The following is a 15,020-nucleotide window of genomic DNA, read 5'->3' as shown; positions in this document are numbered from 1 at the left end:
GTCTCCAAACCAAATATGCACACAAGTCCAAAAACATGACATAAACTCGTTCGCGCAATCTATACATCAAAATAACCTCTAAAGCATGAATCAGACACCAAAATACATGAAGGTCAAAATAAACTTCAAGAACTTCTAGAATCACAACCAAGCGTCCGAATCATATCAAATCAACTCTAGATGGTGCCAAATTTTGCACGCAAGTTCCATATGACGAAACGAACCTACCTAAGGCATCGAACACGCATAACAACCTTGAAATGTTGAATCGCACTTCAAGTCAAAATCAATGAACTTTGAAACTTCAACTTCTACAACTGATGCCGAAACCTATCAAATCACGTCCAATTGACCTCAAATTTTGCATACAAGTCACATTTGACATTACGGACGCACTCCAACTTCCGAAATGAGAATCTAACCCCAATATCAAAAATTCCACTCCCGATCAAACTTCCCAAAAATCTAACTTCTGCCATTTCAAGTCTAATTCAATTACGGACCACCAAATCACAATCCAGACGCGCTCCTAAGTCCAAAATCACCTAATGGAACCGATGCAGCTTCATTCCGACGTCAAATGCTAAAAAGGCGAACTTGGTCAACTCTTCCAACTTAGAGCTGAATAACTTGAAAACCAACACCCACAATTCGCACAAGTCATACTACACCATGTAGAGATACTCCAACCCTTAAACTACCGAGCAAAGTACAAATGCTCAAAACGACCAGTCGGGTCGTTACACCCTCTACCACTTAAATATATGTTCGTCCTCGAATGTGCTAGGAGTCATTCCAAAGCTATCAAATCTTGGTGTAACCTTATTATGCATGTACCCAGGGGTGATCCCACGTCACCCTGCTCCATATAAGACTGCCAACATAACATAACTAGATATCCTTACTTCAACTTTGGTCCTTAAATCTTAGAACCCAATCTCCAACATCCAAAATTCAATAAGGCTCTAATCTCGCATCTACACACTGTATAGGTACGAACAAACTGTATTAAGTCATAACCATACCCCAAGATGTAATCACATGATCTAGCCCCATCACTCAGATACTCACAGCAGTAACTGCTTACCAATATGGCTGCCCAAAAATAAATTCGGTGCCGGTAGCAAACCTCATATCGATTAGAACCTCGTTCAAAACCTTCATACATTGTCGATGATAAAAGAAACACACATAATCTCTTAACCACTCATCTGATCAATAAGCCAAGAAAATCACTCGTCCGACTAGGGCCATTGCCAAATCCTCAGCAAAATATAGTATCATTCTTCCAAACCTTCTTTATCCCAATACAATAATGCAAATCTTAGGTGTAGAAACCTCATCTCAGACAATACAAGCAGCCCAACCGACAAGCCTCAGCAAAATCATATGGATCCCCACACAACGCGGTTTTGTACACCAAACAAGTAATAATTCAGACATAACAGGTAATAATAAGAAAGTTAAATAAGAAGGCTACTAAACAAGATAAGTAGATAGGGTAATTTTAACATTATCTTATGAACTATTTTCAACAAGGTGAAAGCAAAATACACGAAGTAAGCATAAGGAGTTATATTTCATCACAGTACTATTGCGGCGTGCAACTCGATCCCATCATATCACTCCACATAGGGTACCTATTAAGCCATAACACGCGGGCTCACTGATCATTTATGAGTCAATATCAAGCACAATAAAGTGCACAAAATATAACGGTGGGGAGATTATTAGGAACAAACAAAACTGAGAAAGACAAGCACAACTATGGTGCAATAAGCAAATCAACATGACGAAGGCCATCTCGCCCATAATGCCATGAGGCCTAAACTGAATTACAATATGCATGCGAATAATCATGTATCCCTCACAACCCCTCATAGCATAAGAGAGAAACACATAACATAGACTAAGGTGTGAATAGCATCGATTCCGCCCGATGATATACCTATGGTAACAACTACCCAGTAGCAAGCAAATTTGATCCAATACAGAATACACATCCTCATTAGGCTCACAGATAATCCCCAAACCTGATTCCGATAATTCTCGAACAGGCAAATAACCTTCCAAAAGCCCATAGCAACCTTTCCATAACACATGCCATCAATCACCCAATCCTCTACATTCCTTCACAAGTCGCAATCAAGGAATAGTCTTCCAACGAGACATCCAGTCTCTGAACCTCTTGTATACCAGAATTTCCATACCCAATCTCAACACCGCTACTCAAATAGTGATGCATCATTCATACTCCATCATCTTACGAAAAAATACTCACAAGTCAAAACACAATGTACCTGCCAACAGGCGAACTCTCCCCCGGCGAAAACAAATAGTGCCAGCATAATCTTAAAAATCTGAAATCATCCTTGACATCAAGAACTCATATCCTTTATTCCAAAACTAAACCACAACCTTGTACATGCAACTTTTCAACCCCACACGGCGCATCGCCTCTAACATGCTAACTTGCAACACTACAAAAATACCATAATCAACTTTGAACCATGAGCAAATTGAACATCTAGCCGTGAACCCTTTATTTAACTCAATCCAGGAGAATATCACCTCACATAATATATCTTTTATACCTGTTGCAAACACTAACTACGGCTGTGGTCATAGACATGATGAATCCTTCAGAACTCATTAATACAAGATCGAGTCATCAGAACTGATCGCCTCTAACACAACTGAGTCACACAGGCTACCAACCCGAAAATAGCTCAATCCGATACGACCATCCTAAAGGAACCCCCTGGGAACCCGAAGCCATTTCTTGCATCTCTCCAATATTGTCATGTAGATTCATTCTTTGACATAGAACTACTGCAGATTTGATCATCATTTGCTACCAATCTCAACCCTACACGTACACAAATCCAGAAGTCCTTAAATGTTGCATAGGACCTAGAACTCATCAGTACCTTCTCGATAACCACTCACCTTACTCTGATATTTAATACACAGCCAATACACATCGAGCAACCTGTTCTTCACTAGCATATGACAATTCAAAGAAATAACCAAGCAATCCTCCGACCCGAAAACTGATACGACGCATGATCCTACAATTTGATCATTGTTAGCAGACTCCCCCACTTAGTTCGAAGCCGTAAAACACCTCATCGGTAATCCAAAGTACCATATCTTATTAGCATGCACTGATCCTATACGGCTATTTAGCTGGATACTTCAAAAACTCATGCAATACTAATCATAGAACACTTGAAGACTCTGTAAAAAATGCTTATCCATCCTTGCAATAGTCAAACAACTTCCCCAAATGCTCTGAAATGATAACATATGCACTTCACCGAGTGGAAATCTCATATGAAACACACGATCCAAACTCATGATGCAGGAGATGGACCACCGACCATACTCAAATCGACATTGTACCATGAACCCACATTAATCACAACAGCCAGTCTTCCCAAGTCTGTGCTTACCAGCCAGATATAATAACTCGCCTCGTACCACAAATGAATGATCGAGAGATTTAACACCGCATCTGCTTTCGAGATTAGACAGCACATCGCGATGACAATCAAGCACCTATAGCCCTCTATAACCCATCTACAGCATCACCGATCGTCGGCGCATAGCGAATACTAAGTGTGTAGCATCACATATGAGCGATTGAGAAGAATCAAAATCGTAGGTTTCAAGTTAAATCAAAGCCGCACGATAAGGAAAGAAGAAAGGAAAAATTTTCCTAAATGTCCTGTAGCCTCCCGAAGATAGGTATGGACGTCAGCATACTGATCCGCAAGACCCTACTAGATACTTGTTCATGAGTCGTAGAACCTACGAACCTAGTGCTCTGATACCAATGTGTCACGACCCAAAAACCACTAGTCGTTATGGCACCTAACTCGACCAGCTAAGTAAGCCAACTAAAAATTAATACAATCTAAATGAAATTTATAGGAAACAGTGAATAATTATCTAAACATTTATATATTAGCCCAAGTACTGGTATTACGATTCATGAGCTTCTAAGACTTGGAATTTACAAAGCCTGTACAATAATTACATGATATGTTTGAAAATTACATAAACAGATTAGAAAAATCTAAAACGACCAAGGACAAGTGGCAGCTATATCCGGAATGCACGAATGACTTCCAGTTAGCTCTTAACATCACTAGCAGCTCCGCTCCAAAAATATGCACGCAAAGTGTAGAAGTGTAGTATGAGTACAACCAACCCCATGTACCTAGTAAGTGTCTTGTCTAATCTAGTCGAAGTAGTGACGAGGATTTTTTTGTTTAAAGATGCTTACTGTTATAACTTGTACATTAAACTAACAGTAGAGACAGATCAAGAACATAACAAATAAGAGTACTATAAATAACTATGGGAGACAGTAAACGATTACTAGGAGAAATCACATTAGAAAATTCATAATCTTTCCTGGTGTGAAAAGTATATCCAAGATATCAAGTCAAATGGAACGGTAATACCCTTCGTGCTTTTATCTCTCCCTCACCATATATAAATGATTATGCGTCAAGTCAATTAGCACGGCAACACCCTTCGTGCATTCGTCTCATCCTTACCAAATGTGCATAGAGTAATACCAACCAGGTAGAATAATTTCTAATAAATAATGTCCACCAAGTAGAGAACACCCAAAAAGTAACAATTAAGAAGTCGGAAGCATATAGAAAATAGAAATAGATGAGATAGAGGGCACAAAAGTAATAACAGCAAGTATGGTAGAAGAACATAAATTTCACTAACATGGTATAAGGTTTAGATGTAAATATAACTAACAAGAAGGAAAAACATGATCTTTATAAGTTAACAAGTAAATGCATGGCCGACTAACATAGTAGAAGGCTTGTATTAAACTGTAACAAAATAGATACGACATGGATATAGATATAACAACAGTAAGTAGGCATGGTATTTGCAAGTTAAGCAGGTAGAAGGCAGGGAAAACACAACAACAATTGAGATAGAGAACATAGACAGAACAATAACGGCAAGTCATATAAGAACCATAAGTACGACAATAACAAGGTAAAGTCATGAAGGTAAATATGAGGTAAAGATATCATAACAAAATGTATGTCCCCTGTCCTCACCTGCACGGAATCACCCTTCATTCCATGGACTCGTGATAACATAAAAGCATGATAATATAAATGAAATGGCACGGCATCACCAATAATATAAATGAAATGGCATGGCATCACCATTCGTGCTTTTATTCTAAAATGATATGGAACGGCACCACCCTTCGTGTTTTACACTTACATAACATGGCACGACATCACCCTTCGTGCTTTTACTCTCAAATGATATGGCACAACATCACCCTTCGTGATTTACACTTACATAATATGGCACGGCATTCGTGCTTTACACTCACATAACATGGCACGGCATCACCTTTTGGGCTTTACACTCATACAACATGGCACGGCATCATCCTTCATTCTTTATACTCTCTCTTACCAAGCATATGTATATCAATGACAAACAAGGTATGAAGCATAATTAACGTCAAGGAGAGTGTTAAAATGGATATTCCAAATGAACCCCAATCACAACTTTCAAGTCGACAATAGTTCAATAAACCCTCAAGAATCTTATTATTCAAGCACTTCAACAAATCTCAAGAATATTGGCCGTAGTAATGTATTAATGATTAAGCATAATGATTACTGACTTAGACACGCCAATGTTTCTTAGAATTTTGTCAAATTGTAATCAGGTTATAGAGAACTGAATCATGGATTCTAACATTTAATTCTATGTTCTTAGTATCTAGGAGTCAAATAAGACATGAAGCAAGAAAGTCACGTAATTCTACAAGATACAATCTATAACATAATCTACCCTCGATCATGATTAATCCTAGCACATGAATATATGCTCGTCACCTCATATATGTATCACCCCTGTATGTAGCAAGAAATGTCAAATAGTAGTAAAAAAATCCCTCAACAAAGTTAGGCAAGACACTTACCTCGCTCCAAAATCGACTCAAAGCTCAACCATGGCTTTGCCTTTCAAACAAGCCTCCGAACCAACCAATCAAGCAATTATCAACCAAATGATTCAAAATAAACTTTAGGAACTACCCATGAATGAAAAAGGTTCAATTTAGGTCATTATTGAAAAGGTCAACAAAAGTCAACTCCCGAGCCCGCTTGGTCCATGATAAGTAGGGATTTTGACTACTTATTTGCAACCTTTTACTTTCGTTTTTGCTCAAAAGTGCTTAAAGATATTCCTGAAAACTAATAGAATGTTCTTTCTTGCAGGAGTATTGGAAAATGAGCCAACGTGATAAAATTCAACTCAAGAAGGAGTATTTTTGGAGAAGGACTAAACCAAGTAAAAAGTGTCAAAGTACGGACCACAGAATTTTGTCTGTGGCGTAGTATGTGAAGGAATTGTGACAGTGCTGCTTTGCAATTGCCGACTGCACAATAATTGTGCGGCCAAAGAAGAGGAAGATTAGAGAGTTCTAACTTGAAGTCCATTGATAAGTATAGATCGCACTATTATTGTGCAGCTGCAGAAGTCCAAAGTGCGGCGGCACTCAGAAATGTACGGTCTGCAAAACCTGAAGAAGTACGGCCGCAATTTAGAATTGTGCAGCCACAGAAGTCCCTCCTATCAGGCTCAGCTTCAAAGCGCGGACCGCACATAGAATTGTGCGGCCACAGAACCTCCAAAAGGGCAATTTTGTCCGAAATTTTTAGCTGTGTATAAATAGTCTTTTTTGTCAAAATTAGGTTAAGTTGAAACTTCAGAAAGTAGAGAGCCATTTTTATTTACTGCTTTAAGAAATTTTGTGATAGTTTGTCTATTTTACATTGGATTTTCACCCATTTATCATCTAATATGAGTTTAATCTTCTTTTCTTCTTTAATTTCTTCATTTTTATCTATGAGTAGCTCATTTTCTAGTTAGGGTTATGATCCAACCCTAGTGTGGGTACCTAATAAGTGTTTGATTTAGGGCTTGTTTAAGGTTAGGTGTGTGATAATTAGCCTAGTTCTTGCTTTAACTTAAGAATTAATGGTTGCGAATATTGATTCATGCCTAATTGACTTAGTTTCTACTTGAGAAAGAGAGATTGAGTCTAGGAAAACTTGGCTAACAAGAAATTGGAGTGAACTCAAGAAATTGATAGTCCCAATTAAAGGGTTGAATCTAGAGATAGTAAAACCCGACTTGACCATATATCAACGGTTTTGTGAATTACTCCTTTGGACTTGAGAAAGCCAAATTGGGCAAAATCACTCTATTATCGAGAGGTATCGAGTGGGCAACTGCGTGTTGATTGCTATATTATACCCCGACCAACGAAACCTGTCCTAAAACCTGCAACCCGTTAGGCAAACACCTAGGTGGAAGTCACAGCACTAGATCTTTTACAACTTGAAAAACAACACCAAAAATATCATTCTCTAGTTTTATATTTGCAAACAATAGATTAATTTAGAAGTAGACAAAAACAACAAAGTATGTGGAAGTGCATTTTGGACACATGATATACTTAGTCCGAGAATATACCTAATCCCATCTACGCTCCCTGAGGAATAGATCCCGACTTCTAGTTGGGTAATTATAATTGCATCGACCGCTTCACAACCCCAATTTGAGGTGTGAACTTGGGCGACATCAATTTTTGGCGCCACTGCTGGGAGCTAAAAATGGATTTAGCTATATATTTAGTTTTCTGTGTGATTTGTCTTTCTTTCCTTTCGGGTTACTAATCTTTTGTGAAACAATTATAGGTGATACAATGGCTCTCAACAACAATGATCCTCTTGGAAACATGCCATTTGGGGATGACGGGGATGATGACCAAGTTGATGAGGTTCCTCTTGAACCTTAAGAAAATAGACGAGGTCGGCCGCCTCAAAACAATATTCCCTTCCACCCCCACCTCCTCCAAGAGCGGCAACACACTGGGTGTTGCTAAACGAAGGGTACGCAAGTGCCATAGTCCCGCCCCGCATTAGGGCGGGCAATTTCCAAATCACGAATGTTATGCTTACTTTGTTGGAACAATGGGGATTCTTCACCGGGGCTATGAATCAAAATGCATACAAGCACTTGAAAGGGTATGTTGACACTTGCTTGAGGGTAAACAGACAAACGTCTCCCAGGATGCTTATAGTTGAGGCTATTCCATTTCTCTCTATGAGGGAAGGCCTTGTATTGGTTGGAGAGGTTGCCAAATCATTCTACCCATACATGAGATGAATTGGCTGGGAAATTCATTTTGTAAGTTCTTTTCTCCTTGGCATATGGCAACGTTTAGGGACGAGATTCTAGCTTTCAAACAAGAATCCAATGAGCCTTTGCATGAGATATGGGAGAGGTATTGTACTATGGTGAAAGAGTGCCCAAACAATGATATAACAGAGGCTATGATTTAACAAACTTTCTATATGGGTATCAATACTACCAATCAATGTGTGGTCGACCAACTTGTCGGTGGAAATTTCATGACAACTCCGTATGAAAAAGCTTGTGAGGTTCTTGATGAAATTTTGGATACTTCATCGGCATGAAAAGTAGAGCAAACATTCCTCAAGACGATCCAAATGTGATTCACTTGCATAAAGAATTACATGACCATGGGCAAGCAATTACCGAGTTGACCACCACAATGAATCAACTAGCGAAAGCTAAACTTCAACAAGTGCAAGGTCCCAAGCAAGTAAATACAATGGAGGGAGTTAGTATGATGGTAAACAAGAGAAGGCAAAAGGGTCCTCAAGTGCAAAACCGGGTTGAAAATTATGTCCAAGATGATAGTGGATTTGATCAAGATGGACAATACAATGAACAAGAGGAGGAAGTACAATATTTGAACAACTTCCAAGGGAAAAGAAACAATAATAGGCCCAAATCAACAACAACGGCGACCACAAGAAAATTGGAATTCAAGCAATCAAGGTAGTTGGAACAATCAAAACAACCAAGGGAATTGGAACAATCAAAGCAATCAAGGAAATTGGAATGGTCAAAATAACCAAGGCAATTGGAGTAGCAATAATCAAGTCTATTGGGGAGGTAACAACCATGGAGGGTGGAACAACAACAACAACCGAGGGTCGGGTTTTCAGAGCCCCTGATGTTTCAATAACCGAGCAACCCACCTCCTTATCCTTCTCAAGGTCTGAGCTCTTCCAACAATGAGATGGGACGAATTGAGAACATGTTTAAATAAATGATGGAGAAGAATGTTGACTCTGATGCTCAACTAGCACTCTTACAACACTTCAATTCGCCATTTGGAAGTTCAATTGGGACAAATACCGCAAAATTTAAACACTCATCCTAAGGGGGCACTACCAAGTGATACGGTGGTGAACTCAAAGGGTGGGAACAACACGGGACATGCTATGGCCGTGACTATAAGGAGTGGAAAAGGTGGGGATGCAACCACCTGAAGTCAAAAGAAAATTATGGATGATGAACAATTGGTACAAGAAGATGAGATGTCAAGCAATGAAGTGTAAGCAAATGATGAGGTGAGAATTGATATTGAAGACAATGTGGAGTAGACTCAAGATGAATTGAACCCATCTAGGGAGCACACAGTTGATATACCAGAACCAATAGTGCCAAAGGCTAAGGCACCAATGCCTAGGCCTCCTCCTCCATATTCTCAAAGGCTTGCCAAGACAATTGGTGAGAACCAATTCACAAAGTTCATTTACATGATGAAAAGTTTGTCTATTAATGTGCCATTGGTTAAGGCCTTGGAGCAAATGTCGGGTTATACAAAGTCCATAAAAGACTTGGTGATAAAGAAGAGGTCGATGAATTGCGAGACTTTAAAGATGAAACATCAAGTGAGTGAAATTGTGCACTCAATGGCTCCTAAATTGGAATATCCCGATGCTTTCACAATCCCTTGTACCATTGGGAGTGCCGACTTTGCCAAAGCTTTATGTGATCTTGGGGCAAGTATCAACTTGATGCCCTACTCGATTTTCAAAACATTGGCCATTGGTCAACCAAAGACCGCATTAATGAGGTTACAAATGGCGGACCGTACAATTAAGAGACCTTTGGCTATTATTAATGATGTGTTGGTTCGTGTTGACAAGTTCATCCTCCCGGCGAACATTGTGATTCTTGATCGTGAAGTGGACTATGAGGTGCCTATTATCTTGGGTAGACCTTTCCTTGCTACGGGGAAGGCTCTTGTTGATGTGGATGTCGGTGACTCACCTTCCGGGTGGGTGATGAAAATGTAGTCTTCCATGTGTGAAAATCTATGAGGCAACCGAATAGCAATGAAGTTTGTTCGTTCGTAGACTTGGTGACCAATGTGATTATTGATGATGCTAGTGCTACAATGAATATTGAGGATACCTTGGAAGTCATTTTGCTCAACCTTGATGATGATGAGGAGAAAGATAACTATGTTTAATGTGTGAATGCATTGCAAGGAATAGGGTCGTACACTTATGAACCCCGTAAATTATCCTTGGATCTTGAAAACCGGAAGACTCCTCCAACAAAGCCCTCAATCGAGGAGCCTCCCACTTTGGAGTTAAAGCCATTGCCTCCGCATCTCAGGTATGAATTCCTTGGCCCTTGTTCTACATTACCAGTTATTCTTTCCTCTTATTTGACTAACATGCAGGTAGACTCCACATTGGTGGTGCTACAAAAGAGGAAGAAAGCTATATTGTGGACATTAGCGGATATTTGGGGCATAAGCCCCGCCTTTTGCATGCACAAGATTATTTTGGAGGAGGATGCCAAACACCCCCCCCCCCTATTTAACATCAAAGGAGGCTAAACGAAACAATGCAAGAGGTGGTAAAAAAGGAGATCATAAAGTGGTTAGATATTGGGGCTGTTTACCCTATTTCTTATAGTTCGTGGACTTCTCCAGTGCAATGTGTCCCAAAGAATGGGGCATGACTATGGTTACCAATGACAATAACGAGTTTATTTCTACAAGGACGGTGAGCGGGTGGAAAATGTGTGTGGATTACCACAAGATCAATAAAGTCACAAGGAAAGATCATTTCCCACTTCTGTGTAACGCATTTGATGTGGCAGTTGGAGCAGTTTTGAGGCAACGAATCAACAAAATCTTCCATCCGGTCTACTATGCTAGTAAGACCATGAACAATGCCTAAGTCAATTACACAGTGACTGAAAAAGAGCTCCTTGCTATTGTCTTCGCTATGGAGAAGTTTCGCTCGTACTTGATGGGTACTAAGGTGATTTCCCACACTGATCATGCGGCGCTTCGGTACTTAATGATCAAGAAGGATTCAAATGTGAGGTTAATGCGATGGGTACTTTTATTGCAAGAGTTCGATCTAAAGATCCAAGACCGCAAAGGTAGTGAAAATCAAGTGGCGGACCACTTGTCTCGATTGGAGGAGGAGGAGAGGCCACATGATGGCCTTGAGATCAATGATTTCTTTCCCGACGAGTAGCTTCTAGACATTTCAATGACCGAGATGCCATGGTTCGCCGATTTAACAAATTATCTTGTGAGTTCCATTGTACCAAATGAGTTCTCTTCAAACCAAAGGAAGAAGCTCAAACGAGATTGCCTTGACTATTATTGGGATGAACCGTACCTCTTACGGATTTGTACCAATGGTGTTATTCGAAGATGTGTGCTAGAGAAGGAACAAGTGGAAATTCTTGAGGCTTGCCACTCTTCATCATATGGTGGTCACCATGGTGGAGCTAGAACAATGGCAAAAGTGTTGAGTTATGGATTCTATTGGCCTACTCTCTACAAGGATGCTAGTGAGCTTGTCAAGCGTTGTGATGTATGCCAAAGGGCTGGTACAATCTCAAAGAAAAACGAAATGCCTCTCACTACCATTTTGGAGATAGATATTTTCGATGTATGGGGTATTGATTTCACGGGTCCGTTTGTGAGCTCTTGTGGAAACACCTACATTCTAGTCGCGGTTGATTATATGTCTAAATGGGTTGAGGCCACTGCTTTGCCCAACAATGAAGCGAGGAGTGTGGTGGTATTTTTGAAGAAGAACATCTTTACAAGATTTGGTACTCCAAGGGCTATCATAAGTGATGGAGTTTCGCATTTTTGCAACAAGTCTTTTGATACCTTTCTCACCAAGTATGGTGTCACTCACAAAGTCTCGACCCCCTATCACCCTCAAGCAAGTGGTCAAGTGGAAGTCTCCAATAGGGAGATAAAGAGTATTTGTCAAAGACAGTGAATGCCAACCAGATGGATTGGTCAAGAAAATTTGATGATGCTTTATGGCCTTATAGGACGGCTTACAAAACACCAATTGGGATGTCTCTATACCGGTTGGTGTTCGGAAAAGCTTGTCATCTTCCAGTGGAACTTAAGCATAAGGCCATGTGGGCTTTGAAGAAGTTGAACCTTGAATGGGATGTCGTCGCCAACTTAAGGGTGACACCATTGAATGAGCTAGATGAATTCTGGTACCATATACAAGTTCTTTCTTATACAAGGAGAATAAGAAGTACCTCCATGACAAGTACATCTAAAACAAGGAGTTTAAAGAAGGTGATCTTGTGTTATTGCTCAATTCTCGGTTACGGATGTTTCCGAGAAAGTTGAAGTCAAAATTGAGTGGCCCATTTGAGGTTGTTGGTGTGACACCATTTGGTGCATTGGACTTGAAAAATAATAATGATGAAGTGTTTAGAGTCCATGGGCACCGGTTGAAGCTCTATCTCGGAAAAGTTGATGATGGCCACGTCGTGGCGGTTCTTCATTTCAAGTGATTAGTTCTTTGCATCGTGCCGCGACGTTAAATCAGGCGCTTCTTGGGAGGCAACCCATGTGTCTTTTTTTTTTATCTTTTTCTTCTTCTTTAGATAGGTTTTGTTTTGTGCTAACTAGTGTTGAAGTGTATACAAGAATGAGTGTACTTTGTAGGGACTGTGCCCATAAAAATTAGCTAAGTGTTGAAAAAGTGCGGACCACACATTAATTGTGCGGATCGCACAATCTTGATTGCCACAGCAAAAATGAATCTGCGGCCGCATAATTCATTGTGCGGCTGCACAACTGGAGACCCAAAAATTCAACTCTCTGAAGTTTGGAATTGCAGAGAAACGGCCATTCTGCAACCGCACTTGAAATTTTGTGGTCCGCACAAATTTCTACGGCCATACTCACTTTTGTGTGGATCACGAAGCTTCAGCTAGGTTCAGGTAGAGAGTGTGGACCGCACTCAAATTGTGCGACCGCACTCAAATTGTGCGACCGCACTCAGCTGCTTTTTTTACATAATTTGATCAACCTATAAATAGGTCCTCATAGCACTATTCACAACTTTACACAATCTAAGCTCTTGAGATCTAAGCAAGCACGGTGCACACAAATTGTTTCACACTCCACATTCATTTTATCAGTCTAGATTCTTCCATGCATCCTTCATCATTAGTATGTCAAATTCATGTTTAGATTTTGTATTTTTTCTTAGTTTTTGGTCTTCACTATTATAGTTATTTTTAGGCCTAAAATGTCAAATGTTCTTCATGTGTTCTTAAAATTGTGTGGGTAATATCATATGTACTCATTGGGGGCTGGTTAAACCATGTAACATGTTTAATTTTCCAATACCATGTCTACATTGTCCAAAAATTTGAAAAACCTAAGTTAGTGCCGTATGATTTAAAATTGTCTAGTCTACAGATTCTGAGTCAGGGCACAACACCGAGCATGCAATATACAGACCACACTTAAAATTGTGCGGTCCGCAAAAAATTGTGCGGTCCGCATAAAAATATATGCGACCACACTTTGAAACTTCAGAGAACTAGTAGTCTGAACCTAATTTTTATGTAGACACACTCAAAATTGTGTAGTCTGCACTATAAAATTGTGCGGTCCGCACAAGCCACTCTGCGGTCGCACTCAATATTATGCGCTGCACTTTCACTTCTGTGAACTATTATTTTCTGCAGTTGTTAACTTCTTTTAGACTTTAACTGGCCTATGTGCTTTGTATTGCAGACAATGGTTCAATCACGAGGCAGAGGTGATACATTTAAAGGGAGGGGTGAACCCTCCCGAGGACGAAGCAAGGGTACTCAACCTTAGGAGTACAGAAGAAAGCATCAACCAAAAAGCAAACCACGGGGAGAGGTAGGGCCACAGAGCCTTCAGAATCAAGCTCGTACGTCCTGTCTAGGGAAGCCTCCGAGGTTCACTCAGTGGAGGAACATCCTGAGGCACGGTCACAACCATCACAATTCCTTGGGAGATACCAACTCCGTAACGAACCCTCCACGACAGTAGGTTCTTTTGAGGGTTTAGATGCCATCAGCAAGGGTTCAAAGCCCTCCTCTACACACACTCCCCCTACACTAGTTGCAGTAGACGATGATGATGATGTTCCTGATGATGGTAGAGGAGGTGACACTAGAGTAGGTGGCCTAGAGAGGTTGAAGAAGAAGGAGATATGAGAAGATAGATTTGTGAGCTTGACAGCCTTCACAAAGTTCAGAGAATGGTGACCCCAGAGATCGCTCACACTTGAGCGTCAATTCTTACTGAAGGATTTGGATAAATACAATCTGAATGTCCTTAAGCAATTCAGGGAGCGCAAGGGATGGATGTGGTTCACCCAGAGTATAATGGATGCTGATGAGCATTTGGTACGTGAATTCTATGCCAAAGTGGCACACATCAAGAATGGTACCAAAGTTACTAAAGTGAGAAATTTGAATGTTAGATTTGATCAAAGCACTCTGAACACTTACTTGGGGTTCGAGGAGGTAGAGGCAGTCCAATACATGGAGAAGCTTTTTATGGGTGACGTAGCTCGCCCTTGGTTAGCAGAGATCTTGGAAGCTCCAGGATCACCACCACCATGGATCATGTACGGGGGTTTCCAATGTACGGGCCACCCTCAATTTTGAAGCAAAAAAAGTGGCAAACTTTTGTGTGCATCCGTATAGACCCGAGCCGGAATGAGAATAATCTTCCACTCCCTCGAGTAGTTTTGGTGGCATCTAGCATGGCCGGGTACCCAATCAAT

The 15,020-nt window shown here is 40.4% G+C and overlaps 1 protein-coding gene across 1 annotated transcript; it reads left to right on the top strand.

Moving 5' to 3' along the window:
* The first annotated feature begins 8,548 nt into the window (after positions 1–8,548).
* On the top strand, positions 8,549–10,250 carry LOC138878502 (uncharacterized). Its single transcript, XM_070158185.1, has 2 exons — positions 8,549–8,940; positions 9,578–10,250. Exons 1-2 carry the CDS (start codon positions 8,549–8,551, stop codon positions 10,248–10,250), a joined length of 1,065 nt encoding a protein of 354 aa, XP_070014286.1.
* The last annotated feature ends 4,770 nt before the right edge of the window (positions 10,251–15,020 follow it).

This window comes from Nicotiana sylvestris, chromosome 9, assembly GCF_000393655.2.
Source record: "Nicotiana sylvestris chromosome 9, ASM39365v2, whole genome shotgun sequence".
Classification (NCBI taxonomy): Eukaryota; Viridiplantae; Streptophyta; class Magnoliopsida; order Solanales; family Solanaceae; genus Nicotiana; species Nicotiana sylvestris.
The sequence above is the reverse complement of the archived record's forward strand: the minus strand, read 5'-3'. Positions and strand labels throughout refer to the sequence as shown.